The 24014-nt window shown below is 47.0% G+C and overlaps 1 protein-coding gene and 1 long non-coding RNA gene across 17 annotated transcripts in view; one reads left to right on the plus strand and one right to left on the minus strand.

The window, feature by feature from the left end:
• ZNF236 (zinc finger protein 236) overlaps window positions 1-17369 on the minus strand; it is a 68938-nt gene extending 51569 nt beyond the window's left edge. For 8 of the 11 annotated variants that reach the window (XR_015153668.1, XR_015153667.1, XM_086372540.1 and 5 more), the window contains exons 1-5: window positions 17147-17369; window positions 7519-7661; window positions 6189-6353; window positions 1028-1206; window positions 224-348 (exon numbers count right to left, since the gene is read on the minus strand). Coding sequence is in view for 8 of the 11 variants with exons in the window: in XM_086372540.1 (XP_086228666.1) it covers window positions 224-348; window positions 1028-1206; window positions 6189-6353; window positions 7519-7661; window positions 17147-17201 (667 nt within the window). In the remaining 3 variants the exon portion in view is untranslated. Of the gene's footprint in view, window positions 1-223; window positions 349-1027; window positions 1207-6188; window positions 6354-7518; window positions 7662-11289; window positions 11414-16157; window positions 16412-17146 lie in introns of those variants that run through there. The other 3 variants (XM_086372543.1, XM_086372542.1, XM_086372544.1) reach the window with 3 other exon arrangements.
• Window positions 17370-17532: 163 nt separating this feature from the next.
• Window positions 17533-22463, plus strand: LOC147345838 (uncharacterized). 6 transcript variants are annotated; one of them, XR_015153672.1, is made up of 6 exons: window positions 17533-17660; window positions 17796-17943; window positions 18025-18187; window positions 20597-20703; window positions 21205-21258; window positions 22251-22463. It is a non-coding gene; the product is annotated as an uncharacterized LOC147345838 (long non-coding RNA). The 6 variants fall into 6 exon arrangements; XR_015153669.1 differs by having other exon boundaries at window positions 17796-17914; XR_015153675.1 differs by having other exon boundaries at window positions 17796-17911.
• Window positions 22464-24014: the final 1551 nt, after the last annotated feature.

Genomic DNA, 24014 nt, shown 5'->3' on the forward strand with positions numbered 1-24014 from the left:
AAGTTACCCAAATTCAAGACCGCACACCTGCCCCCTCCAGGCAGAACGTCTCCCTGAGGCCGCAGACCCACACTCCCGCCGCCTCCCCAGCATCGCAAAGGAGCACCGCGGGCCTCTGCAAGCAGGGGAAAGCCGAGGCCCCAGTCCAGGCCGGGCCGGCTCCAGGCCACAGTCTGGCCCCCAGCCCCCGTCGGGGTCCTCCAGAAGCCAGCGCGCCTCACACCTGTGTGTATCCGGACATGCCGCGTCAGCTGGCTCGGTTTCTGGAACGTCTTCCCGCAGTGCGGGCAGGAGTATGTGAAGCTGCTCCTGTCGATGTTCCTGTTGTACGACCTGGTGCCGGCCACCCTGGGATCCCGGAGGGAAAGCATGCGGTAAGTGGGGTCCCTGTGACTCCACCGCTTCAGAACCAGAGCGAGCTTTAAGGAGAGATCAACCGCACACTCGGGAGCGAGAAGGCTCCCGCGTCCCCGGCCCGCAGCCGCCGCCCTGCGCCCTGGCTCTCCCTGCTCCAGCCCCCATAAGCAGCCTTGCGGCATTCTGAAGGCTGGGCAGAAACCTCCAGCCTAGGCTTTCTAATCTGCAAAACGGGGACCATGGCAGTATCCTGGCCTGAAGGGCGGTATGTTAACGATTAAATGAAGTTTTACTTGTCTGTTTGCAGACACATGAAGCACATGTTGGACATGTGCAAGCTCCAGGTAGTACAAATAAGCCAACTCACTAAAAAGGGTGCTAACCTGGCCCTGTGAGTCCACTCTACACACCTCCTTACCTGCCCATTAAAAGTGTACTGCCGATGCCTCATTCTACAGCTGTTCTCATTGTAATACAGCTAAAAACTTCTACCCTCAGTCTGATGTTTCATTTTTGACCTTATCTGTCCTACGGCAGACATGACACGGACCACAGGTTATGAAAGCCATCCCAGCACCACACTCCCAAGTCGCCCTGCTCCTGCTCCTAAAGCAGCGTGCCAATTTTTCATACAAGGTGTAATTTTCTTTAGCCGGGAAAGGCTTCCCACCTGATCTTGTAGTGTGTCTTCATGTGCTCCTTGAGCTGTGAGGACGTCTCGAACTCCTTCCTGCAGGCCTTGCAGGTGTGAGTGCGGCTCCCGGCCAGCTCTTGGCGGTGCTCCTCCATGTGGATGGCCAGCTGGCTCTGCAGGGTGAACTCATCCCCGCACTCGGAGCAGATGAGGTTCTAATGGGGAGAGGCCACCTATAAGCACGCGGACGCGCCGGAGCCTTGCTGCTTAAACCACTGACACACGGAGTGCACCCTCCTGGCAAACAAACACCGCCTTGCCTCTCAAAAGATACACCGCGGGGTCCAAGTACGAGGATACAAGAAATCACTTCTTTGTTGACAGAAACACAGGCGAAAGGATGAGAGACCACTACAGCTTTTGAGCAAAGTGAGCTGCTTCAAACTGACTGCTGGGTAATGGCGCTTTGTTCACCTACACTGTGAAAACTCTGAAGTAGGACTTGGACACCACAAAAAGGTCAGGAAGGAATTTAAATTAAGATGATAGTTTAATAGACTTCCTTAAAACAAGCTGACAGCTGGTAAGTTCTTAAATGGAAACACCTATCATTCTTTCCGTCTGGTTTATATAGAAGGTTGATCACAGAACAGTCAGGGACTCCATGTAGACGTGCCCGGCTGAGCACCTGTGGAGCTAGCATAAGAAACACACAGGATTTCAAAGGCTTACTGAAAAGAAGGTGAGGTGTAAAACAGCACAGTAACTTTTAATGTGCGACTTACAATACTTTGGATGTATTTTCGTAAATACATTAAAATTTATTTCATTGTTTTGTTTTGACTTCTGAAAATACAGCCAGGGTAAATTTTAAATTACTCGTGTCTCAGTTAGAACAGCGCAGGTCCAGGTGTTCCGAAGCTGGGCCTCGGTTCATGTTAAGGCTCCTAATCACCAGCCACGTGCACCTGAGTGTGCTGACCGCCCAAGGGGTATGAAACAGTGGTGACAGCAACACCTGCCCTCACGGGAAAAGACGCATGTAACCTGTCAGTGTGCATAAACTGCTGTTTCTACACAACAGAATACAAAGCTCTCTCTTCCCACCAGACTTTCTTCTAATTACTGCACCTGATGGCCTCGTGAATGCACAGAAACCTCACTGAATGAGGCTGTTCACTGACGCTACTCAGTGCGTCCTTTGCGGAAGGAATGAAGCTGAATGGGATACTTGGAGCAATCCAATGACTTCAACTTAAATGACTTTAAGTTAGTGTTAATAGGAAAGTTATGACCAACCTAGATAGCATATTCAAATGCAGAGAGATTACTTTGCTAACAAAGGTCCGTCTAGTCAAGGCTATGGTTTTTCCTGTGGTCATGTATGGAAGTGAGAGTTGGACTGTGAAGAAGGCTGAGCACCGAAGAACTGATGCTTTTGAACTGTGGTGTTGGAGAAGACTCTTGAGAGTCCCTTGGACTGCAAGGAGATCCAACCAGTCCATTCTGAAGATCAGCCCTGGGATTTCTTTGGAAGGAATGATGCTAAAGCTGAAACTTCAGTACTTTGGCCACCTCATGTGAAGAGTTGACTCATTGGAAAAGACCCTGATGCTGGGAGGGATTGGCGGCAGGAGGAGAAGGGGACTACAGAGGACGAAATGGCTGGATGGCATCACTGACTCAATGGACACGAGTCTGAGTGAACTTGGGGAGCTGGTGATGGACAGGGGGGCCTGGCGTGCTGCAATTCATGGGGTCGCAGAGTCGGACATGACTGAGCAACTGAACTGAACTGAACTGAATATTTAATAATGTAAGGAAATAACGAACTGCTATTTTGTTAGTATCTTGCTGATAATAAAGAAATTTCTTTCTTGTGAATAGTCAAAAATTTTTAAAAACCATCTAACAACAAAACTTGTTTTGCCCACCTCGAATGCAGCAGTGGGGCCACGTGTACCCTGAATCTGCAGGCAAAACATCTGCCCTGCACGGACGACTAAGTCACAATGCAAACCATGACTTTTTATCCCCCATTCCCAGCCCTGTTCTTTATTTGCTCTGTCTCAGATCAACCCTCTTTTTTAATGTACTTTTTTTTTTAACCAAATGAGCAGGTGAGTACATTTCAGGAGTTATCTACATGGATATTCCTCTGAAACTTTTCCGAACTTTCTGAGTAAACCCTGGCTTGTGTACAATTAGTTCATGTGGTGAAAGCAGGATTGAGTACATGCTGAATCACAACTGACATGGGCTATGGACGGGAGGTTCTGTAGCTGCCGCCACGTCACACCCAACCCCAAGGGGCCTGGATGGGCCTCCCATCCCTCTGGGTCCGAGCAGCCTGGCTCCCGGGCTTGTCCCAGTGGGAGCGTGAGGCCTGGAGGGCAGCAGGCAGCCTGTCCACTGCACTGCATTTCCTGTGGTCAGAGCTCCTGCTCGTGCCTCCTGCAGAGGCAGGCGGTCCTGGGTGATGTCAGTGACCCCGAGTGGCCAGCAGACCGTCAGGGTGCTGTGGTGTTCTTATCAGCCCCCATCTGGCTAAAGATGAAATTTTTTAAGTCAGAGTAGACACAATAAACAGCAACCACCTTCAGGCTCCTCATCTGTAACACGCGCCCTTTCTGCCCCCTCCCAGGAGCCACCCTGGCCCTTCTCTCGCGCCCCCGGGCACCGGTGCCCAGCACTACCCTCGACCCTCCCAGGCTCTCAGGAGCCCTCTGCCCTGCCCACAGGAATCTGCCTCAAGGTGCTGCTCAGTGCTCGGCAGACACCCTGGCCACCCCACAGACCCCTCCTGACCCCAGCAGCAGGCACCCCCCGGCATGGTTCCCCGGGCTCACGGCAGGGCCAGCAGGCGCCCCTTGCGGATGCACATAGAACCAGGGGAAGGGAGACCCACCTCACAGGGCCTCCGCGGCCAGGCTTCCCGCACGGCTGGCCAGCCTCGAGCACGTCACAGCACTGCAGCTCTCTGCCAACACCCGACTCCCCCCCACCATCACACACGGGTCCCATCTGAACGTCGATGCCCACGGCCACCCAGCTGACGGGTGCTGTGGGCACAGCCCACACTCCCCTCCCACCCAGCACATGCACACCAGTTCGCAGCAGTGATCCCAGCATTCCATGCACACGATCCTCGTATGTGTCTGTGCTCGCGCCCCGGGTCAGCTCAGCTCCGGGTCCCGAGGGCAGGCTTCCCGCGCCCGCAGCCCCCCAGCCCCTCACAGAGCAACACGAGGCCACACCACCCACGCCCAGCCCAAGGGCGACCCCACGGGCCAGGACAGCGGATGCCACGTAGCACCGCGGGGGCCGAAACAACACCCGAGACTCAAGTCGCCTGAAGAGGACAGCACAGAACCCCAGCACTCGGTTGCGTTCGTGGGACGCAGAGGTCTGTGCGTGCACTGACCGCCCCCAGACAAGCTGCTCCTGGGAGAACTGAGATCAGGGGCTGAAGGGGACTTAACTCTCTACCGTTTTCTCTACTGTATGAGTCTTACTATTTGAACTGACTCCCAGGTATTTTAAAATACCATATTAAACACTTTCTGCCTTTTGAAAGGAACACATTGGCCATTTCTGGACAGTGCTACAGCTGAGTGAGACAGGCGGGCCTACAGTCTGCAGAAGGTGCAGAAGGGCACACGCTTTCTAGAATACACGGTGGCATTCTACAAAGAGCCTGAAAAAGCCTTGTTAATTCAGTAAATCCAATTGCATGAATCTATCTTAATGAAACAAAGATACACACATTATTTGCATTATTTATAGTTCTGAAAAAGGATGAACTTAAATGTTAAAAATAAAGGAAATGGTAGAAATATCATGACACTCTATCCAGATGCTAAATACTTTAATAAAGCAATTTAGAATAGCAATGTGGGGGAAACACTCATGAATCACGAAGCGAGTGAGGGAAAGATGCATTCACAGATATGAAAGGGACAGAGCAGATGACATAATAGGATATAACTGCACTAAAAACACTGTTTCTAACCAAACCATCATGGAAGTGTATGCACACCCCCCAAAAAGCCAGAAACACACAACTGAGCCTTGAAAAGCATGGAAGTCTGGGGCATCGACCCCACAGGTGAAAATCCGAGCATAACTTTACAGCAGGCCCTCCACGTCCACGGTTCCCCGCCCTCGGTCTCGGGACCACCCAGTCCTGTCGGACGTGTTTACTGAAAAGCCCACGCGCACGCGGACCTGCACAGTTCAGACCCGCGCTGCTTCAAGGGCCAACTGCACACGCATCTCTCCCACTAGTGTGACTACCGGTTCCTTTACTTTTGTTAATCTTCAGTTTCCAACTTTTTCCAAAATGAACATGTATTACTTATACAATAAGATTTTAAAAGATAAAAAGAAATTATTTCATATAAAAAATTAAAGACGTAAAAAGAGGACGCAAACCTATACATGATGTACAAACTCAGTTTTCAGGATGCAGATTTTACACGTGTAAATAAATATTTTATGTTTTTCTGTCTCAGGAGAAAACCATACCAAATAGTTACCTGTAATTAGCCCTGGGTGGCTGAACTAGAGGTGACTGCTATCTTCTCTTTTCTACATTCACATGTTCCTGACTGTCTGTGGTAACAATGCGGGGCTGATGTTTTACACTTCACGTGAGCCCACCCACGCCAGCAGCAGGCGGGCCTCTCTGTGCACCTGGGCCGCGCACCCCCACCATTCTTCACTCCATCTCAAGACCGTCCGCTTTCGGACTACTACTGGGGGCATAAACTGCCTTGGATCTTCATGAGTTTCCTCTCGTCTCCCAAATGCCCACGTGTCAGGGGATGCAGGAGCCAGGCAAGGAGACTCTACCATCTTCAGAGGCAGAAAGTTTACCTTTGGCCACCCAAAATCCTACAGAAGTTAACTTCTGTTAAGGAGAAAACGAGGGTCTCCTCTGCCAGTCACTGTGGATGAACTTTGATCCTCCAAGTATACCACACATTAAAAAGTCTTGCCCTAAGCTTCTGACATGACCGGAAAACAAACGCTTTACCAGGGACCTGGAGACTGGCCAAGGTGAGTTTCTTGATAATGGACGCCGTGACACCTACACACAAGACTTCTTCAAACTAGTTTAAACCTAAAAACCTCCTGACCCGAGATGAGATGCATTTTAAAAATCAGTGAACAAAGTATAGGCCGAAATAATTACCTCTTCCTTTTCATGCAGCATAACATGTGCTTTGAGACTAGCCACTCTGGAGAATTTCTTGTTACACACGGGACAAGTAGGATCCTCCCCATTGTGGGTACATTTGTGAAGGGTCAGGTTGAACTCAACATTAAAGGTTTGGGGGCACTGGTCGCATCGATGTGGCTAGGTGGAGAGAAAAGTCGAAAAGCTACTGAAACACAATCTTTCCACAATAAATGTCATTCAAACATTAGCAAGCACCATAATCCACAGATAAGCTTTAGAAGCAATTTCTGAAGTCCTTCTGGACCTGAAGTCAATAAACCCAAAATGGACACGGGAAAGCTCCTTACAGAATTTCTCAAAGCAGTATACAGAAACATCACATTTGCGTAGAAAATTATTTCTAATGAGAAATGCTGCATATAAATGTACCAGAAAGTAACCTCTATGAAAGCAAAAGTGAGACTTCAACTTATTGGGTGGGACTTTCCCCCTTCATTTTATGACAACTCCATTGCTGTAAACAAAATCACTTCAAACAAAGTAAGTAATCATAAAAACTCTCACTGGATTGTCACATGGCTGCTTAGCCCCACTTAAAATTTCCCCCAAATGGAAGGTGTTCTACCACTTACTTGTAGAAAGAAAATCACTGGTATTTCTCTTGGAAATAAACAGACCCTAATGGGTCGGGATTTTCAGATTTTCCACCTGGGAGGTTAACACCCAGTGGGTTCTGGTGTTAGCAACAATGGTCACAGCTACAACATCATCACTCGTGCCCAGAGGGAGGCTGGAGCTGCTCACACCCCGCCCTCCAGAAAAGAGCGCCCTGGCGCCAGTCCCATCTCAGAAGACTCACGGGCTTAGGCGGCGCTAGCCCAGAGGGCTCGGCGCTCACTCTCTTCACGGGGGCTCAGCTGCCACGTTCCAACCACCCTGACACATCCCACCAGAGGCACTTGAGTTCAACCCCTGTGTACCAGAGGGTTGCTGCCTGCGGAAATACGATCTAAAACATCAGATTCTTTAAGATGCAAGACCACTTGAGGGTAACACTGCCTGCCAGAGAAAAACACATCGAGACGTGGGAAATTGAAACTACTGAGGAAAGTCATATTTTAAGATCATTTCTCTGTCCACTCACAGATAATTTCATTAGATTCACTAGACAAGCTCTCACTTTCTCTCATCACCTAACCATGGCTAGAAATACGGCTTAAAAACAAAACATCAAAATCTTCATTTACACAATACAAAATGTAGAAATAAGAAAGAATGCTGATTTGACAGTTCCTCCAGTTTCAACGCTCACATTTCCGACATCCTTTTTATAAATACATACCTTGTCATTTCGCTCGTGATCCCGCATGTGGCGTTGAAACTGGGACTCTTTTGGAAAAGATAGCAGACAGATTTCACATTTATGGAAGTTTGGAACTTGATAGTCATAATTAGTGTTCTCCGCATTCAATGTTAAAACTCCATCTACAAAATTGCATAAGTATAAACAATAAATACCAGTTGTTATTCTCAGCACATAAATGAAACTAAATTATCCTGTTACTGTTTCAAAACCACATTATGTCAGATTTATGAGAAATTTCGGATGAAATTAATGATACCTTAAATTTCTTAAAAGGACGTGTTTTTACGTTAGAAATGAGACACACTGTGATGACTGAGACAGAGCTGACTATGCCCAGGGTTTTTAGAAACCTGAAACTCAACTCCTGAGGTTCGATGCCCACTCAGCAACACACGAAAGCCATCCTATTTCTTAACTTTGCCTGCCAGCTCAATACTGTTTCTAAGTCACAACAAATCAGAAGGCACTTCTCTTAGTCACTGGGAGAGTTCATCAATAATCCAGTTTCTTAAATCACTCAGTAAACAAAATGCTAGTAGAAATATAAAAGCTAACTCACTAATTCAATCTATCTCTGAAAGCTGCTACAAAGCAAGATGAAGTCAAGAGGCAAGAACTTCTGTTTTCTCTCACAGCTGTTCACGAGGTTGTAAAGGATTGCAGTGCAACGGACAACCCTCAGGCTCCACTGTATGCTTTCTATAAACTCATTCAGGTTACTAGCTATACATTTCAAGTGTTTAGTCCCTTAGTCGTGTCCAACCCTTTGCGACCCTGTGGATTATAGTCCGTTAGGCTCCTCTGTCCATGCAATTTCCCAGGCAAGAATAATGGAATGGGTAGCCATGCCCTTCTCCAGGGGAACTTTCCAACCAAGGGATCAAACCCGGGTCTCCTGCATTGCAGGCCAAATAAGAATAAACATGCAACAATCACAAAAATTTACCAAGAATGTCATGAAATAAAGATGTCCTAAAGCTCTTCAAATCTTGAGAGTAAGTACTCTAAGTCTTATAATTTGGGTACAAATACATAATACATATTAACTATACAGAGACAGAAATATGTTATATATAACTCTCTATATCCAACTTGACCCCAACAGTAGAATTTAGAAATTTGGAGGTAGGGTAACGGGTTAATTTTAAGACTCAACGAAGCTCAGGAAAGTCTCCTATGTGGTGAACACAGCACTCGAGTATTTTCTCTAGACTTTTGCGTCCCTCTCCTGGGCAGACAGCCTGGAGCTCCCACCGTGAGTCCCCCAGGGAAACAGCAAAATCTGCCTGAAAGCAAGAACCGTGAAACTCCCACAGGCGGGAGGTGGGGTGAATCAATGCTGGAGGCAGAGCAGAAGGGGATGGAGAAGGTGGACAACAGCTTCAAAAATTCTGGCAGATCCTCAAGTAAAGCAAATTCTAGCTTCGAGAAATACTAACGTTAATTCGAGAGACTGTATCTTCATTCATAAGCAAAATGGATTGAGTAAGGGAAAGATATTCATAACTTCTATTTATTCTTAACTCTATCCTCATCCTATCCAAAGCCCATACACTCAAAATCTCTACACTAAACTAATAGCAAAATGTTCTATGACTCCTCAGGTCCAAATAAAATGATTGCTGGGACCACATTAATTAATACGCTGCTTCCTTTGGACAAGTCTGTTATGGGAAGAAACACTGAAGGCATGAGTGAAATACGTGTTGACAAACGTGTCGTAAGAACTCAGGAGCCAAGTCTTTTAACCTAAAGGCTGAAAACGGTATTAAAAAAGCCCCTCAACTTAATTTATAAAATGCAAAATTAAAATGCTCTTTCAGGACACAAAATAAAACAGTTTTCATAGCCTCTATGTTCAAACTATACTTAAGATGCTATCTAAAATTGAGAATCAAATTGGTTGCGATTGACAGATAAAACCCTAAGGGACCAAAAGAAAAAAAAGGTGTACTTAAAACTGAAACATGGTGTCACTTTGCTTACGGATTAAGACTTTTCTAAAACTCCAAGCAGTGTACCCAGATGCTCCCCTCACACAGACGCGCCCACCACTCTTCAACTGCTCACCTGCCTCCTCCAAGGCGCTAGCAAAAGGAAACAAAAACTGATCAAGGAAGATCAGAAACTGAGCACTTCACTTCCTTGAGAAAAACCTGGAGACGAGTTTGAAGATCAGTGTAACTCTATGTAAACAGGGACCATAAAGAGCACATGAAAAGAGCTGTCCTCCACCACCCCAAATAACAGAGGGTCACAGAGTCCTGCACATTAAACAAGACGCTGCTTCCTGCGGCTGCAGCAACAGACGCGTAAAACCATCCAGAAGCATGGCCGTCTAACACGCATCTGTGCTCCTCAACACCCTACCCGTCACCCCATAATCATGCCATAACTATCCAGAGTCAGGCCTGGCTTGTGACAAAGGGGACAGAGAGCTGGCTTACACGCTGCTCTTCCCTGGAACAGGCCCGTACATGAGGCTGGTCCGCTCACCTTTCCGGCAAAGGTGGTCCACATCCCCAATCTGAAGGACCAAGGTCCATCTCTTCTACACAAAATGCCTATGATGGGACACCAGGTTCCAGCAAGGCCTACTGCATTCATAGCGTTCCCGGGATCTAACTCAAATTTGCATCCCCTGACTAAAACTATTGGGTACTGTGCATTTAAGATCTCAGCTACCCATAAATTCTGATGAGGCATTTTCAGTTTCTAAAGTAACTTCACCCCAAACTTTTAACCTGATTTTATTTTGTTTTGAATAAGAATTTTCCCAAAATAGAGCTGAGCTCCCTATCTTCTGCTCTCAACAGGCACCTGCCCTACTTCCCTTTTTCCATCTTTCTCCACATTCCTCTAAGAACTAGCCCTCTAGCCATCAACTGCCGCCCTCACCGTGTCAGCCTCTGACACCACAATGCTCTGTGAAGTCATCAACAGGCCTCTGGGAAGTCTGACAGTCATCACCCCTACTTCAAACCGCTACCACCTTGGCTACTCTCTACCATTCTTTCCCTCTTGTTTCCTTTAAAAAAACAAAAAATTCTACTTTCTTTTCTCCAATTTTCTATGGCTCCGCCAATCTATGTCACCATTCCTTTGGGCTTTTTCAGGTAAAACTCTGAAGTGTGCACCCACAGACCCTTTCTGCTTCATCACTGCCTCTCCAAATCTTTGCACGGGCCCTGCTGTATAATGTGTGCCTTATAAATACTTGCTAAACACGTGGAGATGAGACCAAAGCTAATGACTTTTTGGTCTCTTCACATTAGTTTGAGGCTTCCAGTACCAGTATGTCTATTTCCACTTTTAGCCTCATTGATTCACGCCCTCCACTCGTACCTAACTTAGCTTTAACACCCTTCCACCTTATCAGGTATCCACCAACTGCTCTTCTTCTGTATGTATACTGTTGACCCTTGAATACCTCAGGGGTCAGGGGTGCAGATCCTCCAACAGGCGAAAACCCAGGTAACTTACAGGTGGCCGTCTATATCCACGGTTCCTCTGAATCCATGGATTCACTAACCACGAATATATGATACTGGAGTATTTACTACTGAAAACAATCCATGTATAAGTGGACCCAGGAGCTCAGACCCACCTGTAAACTTTGTTTCTAAAGAAAGGATTTAAATTCATGTAGATGTACATTTAGATATACATGTACATTATCCAAATTTAACAAAACCACAGAACATTAAAATGATAGCAAAATAAAGCTCTAGTTATCTATGGCCTCACCTTCCGGCTAACACACCGAATTCTAGGCTCAGGGTCTGAACACAAGTGAGCTTTTCTGAGGATTCAGCCCTGCTGAGTGTAACGGCCCCTATGACAATGGAAAAAGTTAGTTTCTGGACATACACAGCTGTTCTGTTTTTCATCTCCGCAAATGGACAGCTGATGGCAGCGCTGCAGCAGCGCTAAGCAGGGCCACAGAGCGCTGTGCAGGACTGCGAGAGCTCAGCCCGGGACGAGTCCCGATTTCCAGTGAGTGGTGCCTGCCCGGGGCACACCTTCTTTACTGTAAGGATCTGACAACAGAGGCATCCACAGAAGGCATGGGTCACAGGGCATGGGCCAGGAACAGCAAAGAATGCCGGACTGGGGGTCATGAGAGCGGTCTCGAGGCAGCTGACCACCAGTGAGGGTCTCTGCAAACTACCACGTGGTTGCATGCGGCCCACTCCCAGGGCTGCTGTAAGATCCAAGTTACAAAACATGAGAAACAAAGAACAGCTTTCAAAAAGGTGAAATGCATGTCCAAAAGGATGGTTAAAATTAAAGTCAGACAAAACCAAGGACTGATGAGGATATGGAGCAGCTCAAAGTTTCGTATACTGCGACAAAGACTGACATTGGAAAACTGACCAAAAGAAGTCAGACCTGAGAAGATATTACCAATGACTTCACCTAATAAAGTTCGACAAATGGGCAAGATTAATCTAGGTTGTGCGATACCAGGACAGTGGTCAGTCTTACAGGGATACTGATCAGATGCAGATTTCTAGAGTGCTGTAAAGTCCCATTTCTTAATCTAAGAAATTACATGTATAATCATATGAATTATTATTATAACCTATATAATCTGGGTGCTGATTATATGAGAAAGCTCATGTTGTGAAAATTTGTTGAACATAATTTTCATTCTTCTCTGTATGTTATATACCAACATGAAGTTTACTCAAAGAAAAGTGATAGAATATGCAACTTTCCTTTGCGTTCCTGTCTTTCCTTCCAGACTGGGGTCAACTAACCAGCATCTAGCCTTTCGGGTAAACTCAGCTTCACAGAACACAGCCACACTCGTGGGTTTACGTATGACCGTGGCAGCTTTCCGGCTGCAACAGCAATTCTGAGTTACAATAGAGACCTTAACGCCCACAAGGCCTAAAACATTTACCATATGGCCCTACAGAAAAGGTCTGCCAGCCCTTGCCCTGGCCAGAAAACCAGGACTCCACACCCGCCAGCCATTACTATTGCAATCCCTGGAATGGCTGTGACCTTCTGAGCTCTGAAGTACCACAGTGATGTTCCAGAGTGATAAAGGCATTCAGGGCTGGTATACACTACCCCTTACCTTCTACAATAAGTAGCCTTCATATTTACTTAGGCATAATCTCTTTAAAACTAAGACCTCTATCTTAGTCACTGCATAGAAAGACTTGATGTTCCCCTAAAGAATAATTTTCAGAAAATTATCACAATTAAAAGCAGTTATCTCTGCATTTCACCATTCTACCTGATACCTACGTATGTACTTCATGCCTTTTTACCCCACCTCCTAAATGTTCTCTGCCAAGCATTTTCAATCAAGGCAACAATGAGCATTAGGAAATAATAATGATTAGCAATCACATATTTCCTAAAAGTGTGCAGAGATACTGTTTTCGTATGACAAGCATACCACCAGCAGTTTGTAAGGCGATTTGAGGCAGCATAACAAGAACTCACAATCTTCCTGGCTAGGTATTTACTTTACAAAGTCTTATAGTATACTTGAAATTTAGATGAAGTACTAGCACATAGACAGACATAAGGACCAATGGAACAGAATTAAAAAGTCCAGAAATAAACCCACACCACCCATCACCAACTGATTTTCAAAATGGGAGCCAAGACCATTCACTGAAAGAACAGTCTCTTCAACAAATGTTATGGGGACAAATGGACATCCACATGTAAAAGAATGTATGTGGACCCTCACTCCACACCACACACAAAATAACTTAACATAGATCAGAGACTTCAATTTAAGGAACTAAAGCTATAAAACTCTCAGGAGGAGATAAGAGGGAAAAATTTAATGACTATGTAGTGATGATGAGGCTTACTTCTTTACTTATGGCCTATGCAGTGTTTAGTCGCTCAGCTGAGTCCAACTCTCTGTGACCCCATGGACTGTAGCCAGCCAGGCTCCTCTGTCCATGGGATTCTGTCCATGGGATTCCCCAGGCAAGAATACTGTAGTGGGTTGCCATGTCCTCCTCCAGGGGATCATCCCAACCCAGGGATCAAACCCAGGTCTCCCACACTGCAGGCCGATTCTTTACTGTCTGAGCCACCAGGGAAGCCCACTTATGGCCTAAAGCTAATTATTACTTTAAGAAACATTTTTATGCTACCAAGAAGGAATTAATCTCCAAAGCATGCAAACAGCTCATACAGTTTAACACAGGAAAAACACAAAACAAAAAACCCAAAAAACTCAATCAAAAAATGGGCAGAAGACATAAACAGAAATTTCTCCAAAGACATACAGATGGCCAACAGGCACATGTAGAGATGTTCAATATTGTTAATGATCAGAGAAATGAAAATCAAAACTACAATGAGCTATCACCTCATACCAGTCAGAATGACCATCGTCAAAAATTCTACAATTGCTGGAGAGGGTGTAGAGAAAAGGGAACCCTCTTACACTTGGTGGGAATATAAACTATGGAGAAAGTATAACTAAAAACAGAGCTGCAATATGATCTTGCAATCCCACTCCTGGATGTTTATCCAGAGAAAACTCCATTTGAAAAGATTTATGCACCCCAGTTTTCACTGCAGCACTATTTACAATAGCCAGATGGCCATCAACAGGGGAATGGATAAAGAAAATGTGGTACATATACATATATATATACACACACATACATATATAATGGAATATTACTGAGTCATAAAAAAGAATGAAAGAATGCCATCTGCAGCAACATGGATGGACCAAGAGATTATTATACTAAGTGAAGTAAGTTGGAAAAAGACAAATATCACATATCACTTATATGTGGAATCTAAAAAAAAGATATAAATGAACTCATTTATAAAACAGAAATAGACTCATATAGAAAACAAACTAGGAATCTGGGATTAACATATACACACTACTATATATAAAGTAAACCACAAAGACCTACAGTATAACACAAAGAACTCTACCCAGTATCCTGTAATAAACTACAATGGAAAGGAATTTGAAAAATAATGTGTATGATAATCACTTTGCTGTACACACGAACCTAACACATCATCATAAATTAGCTATAGTTCAATATTTAAAAGCTTATCAAATTGCATTTTAACAAAAAGAAAACATTTTTGAGCAGGCCTCCTCCTGGTCATTTTTGGAGGTTTCAGCTCTGACATCGCTTTCCCTGGGAAGCCTGACTTCCAGTGGCTGTCATCTGCTGCCATGAAGTGTTCCTGCCATCGGAGAATACACTCTGTCCTGGGAGCCAAGGCAGAGACCTTGTCTCTGTTGTTAACCCTTGCACCCCTAGTCCTCAGCACAGTGCCCACCTATGACAAGAAGTGCTTTTAAAATACTTATTGAAGAAATGAGTTAACGCACATTCAGGGCTTTATACTGATCACGGCAGAACAATGTACTGCACACTTTGGACTCAAATGTACATTCAAACTCAACTCTGACACTTACCAGCTGGGTGCACCTTCCACATCACTTAACCTCTCTGAGCCTCATTTCTTCTATCTGTAAAAATCCCCACCTACCTTCCAGGTTTTTCTTAGAATAAAATTCATAATGTGTGACACCAAAACAAACAAAATAATTTCAGATCATGAAAAACATTAAAATCGTAAATTGTTAGTGCAACGGTCCCCAGATCTTTTCGTTTCAGGACATTCTTAAATATCAAATCCTAACTTTATATGGGCTATACCTATCGACAGCTGCCCTACTAGAAATTAAAACCAACAACTTTTAAAACACTTATTCACTGAAAAATAATTACGTTAACAAAAATATTTTTATGAAAAACATACTCTTCAAAAACAATAGGAAAGAATTTTCACTTTTGTAAATGCTTTTCAATGTCTGGTTTAATAGAAGACAGGAGGCTCCTCACATCTGCCTCCGCATTCTCTGTTGTTTCTGAGTGAAATTCAGAATATGAGGCCTCTGCCACCCTGACTACTGCTGAGTCAGCAGTTTTGCCCCTAACAGCCTGTGTATGATTAGTGCAAATAATAACCGAGTGAAGAAGCCCAACAGTCTTAGTACTACTAAGAAAACATCTACCTTGCAGACCCCTAAAAGTGTCTCCAGGAACTCCCAGGGGTCGGTGAACCACAGTCCCAGAACCACTGTGGTACAGAATGGCTGACGGGGGCGCCATTAACTTTCAGAAAGGTCTGAGAAGGCTACTCCTAGGAAGCTGAATTTCAGCATAGGACCCGAAGACTGAGCCAGGGTTGGGTGCTCAGAATAGGGGTGCGGAGACACACCAGCACCGTCAACGAACAAAGGGCTGAGTGCAAGGACAGAGAAAGAAGAGTCGGACAAAGGCCGAGTCAATGAGGGTCCTGCCCAGCGGGGATCTTAAGTTAAAGGGTTGAGAGACCCTTCGGATAGTTTGAATCCGGATGTGGCCATCTCATTTACGTTTTCAAGAGCTGCCTCAGGCTGACAGGGGATGGATTTACAGGACAGGATAGGACAAGCAGAGACCAGTCAAGGCTCCCACAGAAGCCAAGGCGATAACTAGTGGGCCAAGGAGTCACCCTGGAGGGGGGGAAGAGGAAGGCCAACTGAAAGCGCGTTTCTGAGGAGAAGCTACAAAACCACGGGCTGTCTCGGAGAATAGGATAATTACTTTTTTTCGTTTGGGACTTGAAATACCAGGTGAACAGGGCGTGATGTCACTAGTTTGACGGAAAGGACTGTTGAACAGGAGGTCCCAGCCTTATCCCAAGGCACTCTGTGTCTTTTTTCTCCACCCTAAACCTTCCATGTAGTTCAAAGACACTGCACTTTATTTTCTGCATTAGTCGTTATCAACAACAAGAATCAATAAACTGCACAGAATAAGTCCTGAAGACCTCCTTCCTGACTGCATCCGGCACGCGCGCGAGCTCCGGCCGGTCAGGACCCGCCCCGCACCTGTGCGGGGGCCGGCCCCGCGGGTCTCGGCCCGGGGGAGCGCCCGCCGCCGGCCGAGGGTGCGCCCGGCCTGCCCTCAGCCTCTGAGGCTGCGGCGGTCACAGCGGGACCCACGGCTCGGCCGCGCTTCCAAAACCCCGTCCTCCCCCTCCTCAAGCCCGGGTCCCCGGGCAGCGCGGGCCCGGAAGGCGGCACCCCCGGGCGCCGGCCCCGCCACCTCGGCCCCACGTGTCAGCGGGGGCCCCCGCACCGGGCCCCCTGCCGCCGGGGCCGCCTGGCGCCCCGGGGCCGGCGCCTTCTCCTCAGAAAGGCCTCCCACGACCCGCGGGAGCCCGGCCGGGCGGGCGGGGGCGCGCGAGGAGGACGGGGGAGGGGGAGGGGAGGGCGGCGGCGCGCGCCTCGCCCCCGGCCCCGCCGCCCGCCCGCGCGGCCCAGGAAAGTAGGCCCAGCCCGGCGGAGGGGCCGGCCGCGCCGCGCCGGTATCATTCCGCCCGCGCCCTTCGGCCCGGCAGTCGGGCGGCGGCGGCGGTGGCGGCGGCTGGAGCCTGACGCCGAGGGGCGTCCCCCCCAGGCCCTGGGCCCCGACCCCGGCCCGCCCCACCGCCCCCGGCCCGGTCCGCTCCCGGCGCCCCCCGCGCCGCATCCGGGGACTATATTCGCGCGGAGCGGCACAGCGCGGCCGGCCGGGCCGGGGCCGCTTACCGGTGTCGCCGCGCGCCTTGCTCTCCTTGGGCTTCGGGGGGCGGCCCCGCGGCATCGTCGGCGGCGGCGGCGGCGGCCCACCCCTCGGCCGCACACACACTCACACACATACACCCGGCGGAGCGCGCACGCGCGGGGACCGGCCGCGGAGGCGCGGCGCGCGCCCGGCCGGGCGAGGGCGGCGGGTGGGGCGGCCCGGGCGGCCGCCGAGCCCCGGGCGAGCGCCCGCGGGCCTCACGGCGGAAAGACGCCCGAGCGAGCGGACGGGAGAGTTCGACCCGCGCCAACTTCGGCGGGTTCCATGGCTCGGTGGGCCGCGCTAGGGGCGTTGGGCGCGGGCGCGCGGTGGGGGCGGGGAGCGGCGCCCTGCGCATGCGCGCTCCGCCGCTCGGGCCTGGGAGGACGGAGGGCAGCGGGCCCCAGGCGTCGGCGCGGGCGGACCGAGGGCCTGACGGGCGGGTCTCCCGAGGTTCTGGGCAGCCGTGTTCACCTGGCTGGTACGGCCGTCGGTAAAGTAAGTGGGGAAAATGTGTGTTGGTCGCTTTGTCGCGTCCGACTCTCTGCGGCTCCCTGGACTGTAGCCCGGCAGGCTTCTCTGTCCATGGGATTCTCCAGGCAAGGATACTAGAGTTGTCATGCTCTCCTCCAGGGGATCTTCCTGATCCAGGGATCGAACCCAGGTCTCCCGCATCGCTGGCGGATTCTTTATCGTCTGAGCCACCACGGAAAGCCAAAGTAGGAAAGGTGGCCTTCTAAAGGGCAGAGGTGGTGAGAAGGAGCTTTTCAGGGGGAGGCAGGTAGAAGAAATCAGCCAGCCATGGTTTCTGCCTGTGCCTCTTGCTTGATCTCCGACCTGTGTGTTTATTTGCATTTTCTAGTTCCAGGAAAGCAGCGCTTCATCTCCCAGGTTGTTTCAGGAAGGCTCTTGAAAGCATCCACATGCAAACCACAGGGGCAAAAAGCCTGGGAGCCTGAATTTACCCAAAACATCCATCTTGGGTCCAGGAAGACATACCCAGAAGTCATTGATATTCCTTTGGTGTAAGCCACTAAAATGTACAGTTCCAAATATGTCGATCTTTTATTTTTGTTGTTGCCCACATTTTCACAAAACCCTATCAGGAAGGTGACAGCTAAGTGTTACGTGAGGCCAAGTAAGCCGAAAGAAAGTAGTCTTAACATTATCTTAGTATCCTCAGAAAAATTAATTCAAAGCCATAACTAATGACCACCAACTACATGCAGGGCCTTTTGAGGGAATACCACACTTCCAAAAACAGTCTGTCTCCCAGAATACTTGGAACCTTAAGACAAGAAGGACACAGGCCTAGTAAAAAAAAAAAAAATCCATAGTACCTTCAAAAGGACAGAACAATTAATTTCAAAAATAGGAAAGACCCTCTTAATTAAAACAGTAAATGGTTGGGTACTAAAGGATAAAAAAGGGTTTTCTATGTGGAGTCAACAGGGTAAAGAACAAACAAATGAATTGTATCTGTTAGGTGCTTTGTTATACATCCCACTCCTGAAAAAAGCTCAGGCTATTCAACCTCCCAACATCAGCTAGCAAGTGAACACCAAATGGAATTTAGCAATTATTAACATTTCCTGTTTTTCAACTTCTTTGTACGGTCTATCCCTGGGTCAGTAATATCTTCTGGAGGAGGAAATGGCAACCTGCTCCAGTAGTCTTTCTTTTGAAATCCCAAGAACAGAGGAGCCTGGTGGGCTACAGTCCATAGGGTCAAGAAAGAGAAGACTTAGCAACTAAACAAAAGTATGTTTTACTGCCGTAAGTAAAATACTTCTAATCTTTGTAACATGCCTTCAAGGTATTTTACAGATGAGATTCAGAGGAGTTAAGTAATTTGCCTAAGGCCACATAAACTTTTTTAGCTAACTTGTGTGTGTGTATTCAGTCATGTCCAACTCTTTGTAACCCCATGGACTCTAGTCGCCTCTGTCTATGGAATTTTTCAGGCAAGAATACTAGAATGGATTGCCATTTCCTCCTCCAGGGGATCTTCCCAACCCAAGGATCAAACCAGCATCTCTTGTGTCTCCTGCATTGGCAGGCAGATTCTTTACCATTCAGTTCAGTCGCTCAGTCGTGTCCAACTCTTTGCGACCCCATGAATCGCAGCATGCCAGGCCTCCCTGTCCATCACCAACTCCCGGAGTTCCCTCAGACTCACGTCCATCGAGTCAGTGATGCCATCCAGCCATTTCGTCCTCTGTCGTCCCCTTCTCCTCCTGCCCCCAATCCCTCCCAGCATCAGACTCTTTCCAATGAGTCAACTCTTTGCATGAGGTGGCCAAAGTACTGAAGTTTCAGCTTTAGCATCATTCCTTCCAAAGAAATCCCAGGGCTAATCTTCAGAATGGACTGGTTGGATCTCCTTGCAGTCCAAGGCACTCTCAAGAGTCTTCTCCAACACCACAGTTCAAAAGCATCAATTCTTCGGCACTCAGCTTTCTTAACAGTCCAACTCTCACATCCATACATGACCACTAGAAAAACCATAGCCTTCACTAGACACCTTTGTTGGCAAAGTAATGTCTCTGCTTTTTAATATGCTGCCTAGGTTGGTCATAACTTTTCTTCCAAGGAGTAAGCGTCTTTTAACTTCATGGCTGCAGTCACCATCTGCAGTGATTTTGGAGCCCCAAAAAATAAAGCCTGACACTGTTTCCACTGTTTCCCCATCTATGGGGCCACATGCTGCTGCTGCTAAGTAGCTGCGGTCGTGTCCGACTCTGTGTGACCCCACAGACAGCAGCGCACCAGGCTCTGCTGTCCTTGGGATTTTCCAGGCAAGAACACTGGAGTGGGTTGCCATTTAGTCTTAGGCAAATCCAAGACCCAAACCAAATCTGCTTATCTGTTAATCCTGTGCTCCTAGCTGCATCCAAGCAAAAATGTACACAAGGTTAGCCAAAATATAACAGTTCTTCCATATGAATATTATGACTGGAGTTCGATGGAAGGGTGAGAAAATAGGTTGGAGGTAGGTGATAAGAATCCTTGGTCTTTTGTAAATCAATTTGGGTAATGATGTGTTTGTGAATGTATACTCTCTTGTTCCAAAAAGGATTTGAAGCACTTTATATTTATACCAAGACAAATAGATGAGGAAATTAGGATAATGGAAAAAAAAATTAGAAAATCAAAGTAAAACACCTGAACTAATAAAATCTTGTGTAGTTATAAAAGGTAAATAGAAAATCAAACCAGATTCTTAGCCTACATAGACAAGTAGAGATGATTACTTACAAATAGTTACTTATTCATAAAAGAGCAGTGTCCCTGTCACTGTGCCCCTTGTTGATGCTGCTCTCACCACACATGCATATCTGTACATACCATATTTGAGATCTTATCATCTGCAGAGACAATCTTTACTTCTTCCCTTCTCATTCAGATGCCTGTTATTTCTTTTTCTTGTCTAGTTGCACTGGCCAGGTCTTTCTAGCACAGTGCTGAATGGAAGCAGTGAGAGTGGGCACCCTGTCTTATTCCTGGTCGCAGTGGGAAAGCTTTGAACATCTCACCATAAGTATGATGTTTAACTTTCTTTTTGTCACATTCTTTCTGTACTCAATTTGTTGAGAACTTTTATCATGAAAGATGTTGAATTTTGTCAAATGCTTTTTCTACATCTACTGAACATACAATTTCTGCCTTTCATTCTGTTAACGTGGTAGATCCCATTTCTTGCTTTTCATTGCTTTCCAGGGATAAATTCTGCATGATCATGGTTACGTGATCCTTTTACTGTGCTGTTGGAATCAGTTTGCTAGTTTTTTTTTTAAACATTTATGTGGCTGTGCTGGGCCTTAGTTGTGGCACTCAAGATTCTTAGTTGCAGCCTGTGGGATCTAGTTCCCTCACCAGGGAGTAAACCCAGCCCCCTGCATTGGGAGCACAGAGTCTTAGCCACCAGACCACCAGGGAAGTCCCAGTTTGCTAGTATTTTGTTGAAAATGCTTGTATCTGTGTTCATCAGGGGTATTGGCTGATAGTTTTCTTTAATGTTCTTATCTGGCTTCACTTTCAGGATAATCCTGGCCTCGTAAAATGAACTGGAGTGTTCGGCTCTTCAGTTTTTTCAGTAAGTTTGAAGGATTGGCGTTAATTCTTCTTTAAATGTTTGGTAGAATTCACCAGTGAAACCATCTAGTGCTGGCCTTTTTTTGATGGAAGATTTTTGATTACTGTTTGAATTTTGTTACTTGTCATTTTCTCCAAATTTCCTGTTTATTCATGATTCAGCCTTGGTAGGCTGTATATAGATTGGTTTTATAGACTCATCCACTTGGATGTCTCAGTTCAATGGAGAACTGGTCTTTTCATTTTTAAGTCGATAACTGTATCAAGTATTAAAACAAGAGTGTAAAACATAAGCTCCCCAGAATCACCACACAGGCACAGCTAGAAAACAAGACCAGCACCATGGAAGATCCTGAGAATGGCCTCCCCCAACAGACACCTGGGGTTTCCCAGGTGGCTCAGTGATAAAGAATCCACCTGTCAATGCAGGAGATGTGGCTTTGATCCCTGGGTCAGGAAGATCCCCTGGAAAAGGAAATGCAACCCACCTTAGTATTCTTGCCTGGGAAATCCCAAGGACAGAGGAGCCTGGCGGACTACAGTCCATGAGGTCACAAAAGAATAAGACATGACTTAGCAATTAAACAATTCTGCTGCTACTGCTGCTAAGTCGCTTCAGTTGTGTCCGACTCTGTTCGACCCCATAGACGGCAGCCCACCAGGCTCCCCCGTCCCTGGGATTCTCCAGGCAAGAACACTGGAGTGGGTTGCCATTTCCTTCTCCAATGCATGAAAGTGAAAAGTGGAAGTGAAGTCGCGCAGTCGTGTACGACTCTTCTCGACCCCATGGACTGCAGCCCACCAGGCTCCTCCGTCCATGGGATTTTCCAGGCAAGAGTACTGGAGTGGGTGCCATCGCCTTCTCCGGAATAATTCTAGGGAATACCAAAAAAGCTGAAAGAATAGCCAAATGAGCACATACACTGACACCTAGATTTAAGAGTCAATATCGTGCCGTATTTGTTTTATCCATTTTTTTTTTCTTTCTTTCAGACTACCCAACAAATTGAACTTGACTCTGAAATCCACCTGAAACAAACTGCCTGGAGTACTTTGAGAAGCAAATGGACTTAGTTTGGCACCTAAGAAATTTGAAGTAGTAATAATAACATGATAAGTAGATAAATGGTTACTGGGTACATGGTTTGGCATCTAAGAAAATTGAAATAATATGATAACAGAAATAATAATTTGTTCAGTTGCTAAGTTGTGTTCGACTCTTTGCAACCGCACAGACCAGTAGCCCACCAGACGTGTCCATGGGATTCTCCAGGCAAGATTACTGGAGTGGGTTGCATATCTTCTAGGAGATTTTCCTGACCCAGGGATCAAAGCTGCATCTCCTGCTTCCCCTGCATTGCAGGCAAATTTTTCACTGCTGAGCCACTGGGGAAGCCCATATAATAGCTTATAATAAGTAAATAAATGGTTACTAGCTATAAGCTAGAACTGCAGTAACACCTATCCGCCTCATCTCATGAATTTCTCAAGAAACACTCAATAACCCAAGAAAATGAGCACAGGCCCACACAGATGAGACAGTGTGAGGACAAGCAGGAAGCTGACTGGGGTGAGTGGATGTTGTTGTTCAGTCGCTAAGTCATGTCCACCTCTTTGTGACCCTGTGAACTGCAGCACGCCAGGCTTCCCTGTCCTTCACCAACTCCCAGGGTCACTTTCAGGACTGGCGTGCTGCAGCTTGTGAGGTGAGGGGATGGGGGTTTGGTAAACCAAACTGCTGCCAAGAGCATGATTGCAGAAAACACAAGCAGCTGATGTGAAGGAGTGACAGTATTCAAGCACCGCTCAAGTAGGGAAGCAAGTGGTGCGTGGCGGGCTGGTGTCTTGGATAATACGGGAAGCGTGGCTCGCTGGGGACGTGGGTGGGTGAGCGGCAGCTGGGATGGAGTGGAGTGGCGTCACTGCAGAAGGCCAAATAATTGCCTAAGAACTTCCGGCGCTTTCCTCCGAGTCCTCAGAGTGCTGACGGAAACAAGAAGTATCAGGCCACGTGAGCCCAGGAAGATTGCCTTGCCTTTCTGGCGCTCAGACCAAACAAGGAGAAGGCCGAACTGTCTGAGGTCCCGAGCAGTATTAACTCTGTGACTGCACTGTGCTTCAGCCATAAACCATCAGACTGTTTTTTCAGGGAGAGGTGCCTGAGCATGATTGCAGAAAACACCTCCAGGGGCCAGGGGGCAGGGTGGCCAGTGACCACAGGTGTGAGCGTTACTCTGGGCTGTAAGCAAAATGAAAATGGGCTGGTGATTCACTAGCACATTCAGTGACCCGCCCCTCTCTGGGGAGACCAGGAGCACCCTACCCCATTTGCCGAGGCCTAGACAGCCAGCCCCCGGCCTGTGCCTCTGTGTGTGTGATCTTTCCACAGCTTTTTTCTCTTCTGTATTGTGGCAAGATACATACCTTGTTCATTTTCACGCTGTAAACAGTTCTGCTATGTGACCATATTACAATTTTCTTATCTCTTCTGCAGTTGGTAAAATGTAGGCTATCTCTGCATATATTTTTGTTGTTATTACAAATAATATGGCTCTGAACACCCTTATACATGTGTATATATTAATATGCTGGGTTGTAGGAGTGGAGTTACTGAGATTTAAAATGATTTTCCAACGTGATGGCATTAATTTACATTCTTACCAGCAGTGGGTGAAAATACCCTTATCACCAGACTTCTTAATTTTTGTCAACCTGTGGGGTCTTATTTGAGTTTTTTAATTTCTAGTGAGGTTGAAC

This window comes from Bos grunniens, chromosome 24 (assembly GCF_055505025.1).
Source record: "Bos grunniens cultivar Pamir isolate PY7600 chromosome 24, Bosgru_T2T1.0, whole genome shotgun sequence".
Classification (NCBI taxonomy): domain Eukaryota; kingdom Metazoa; phylum Chordata; class Mammalia; order Artiodactyla; family Bovidae; genus Bos; species Bos grunniens.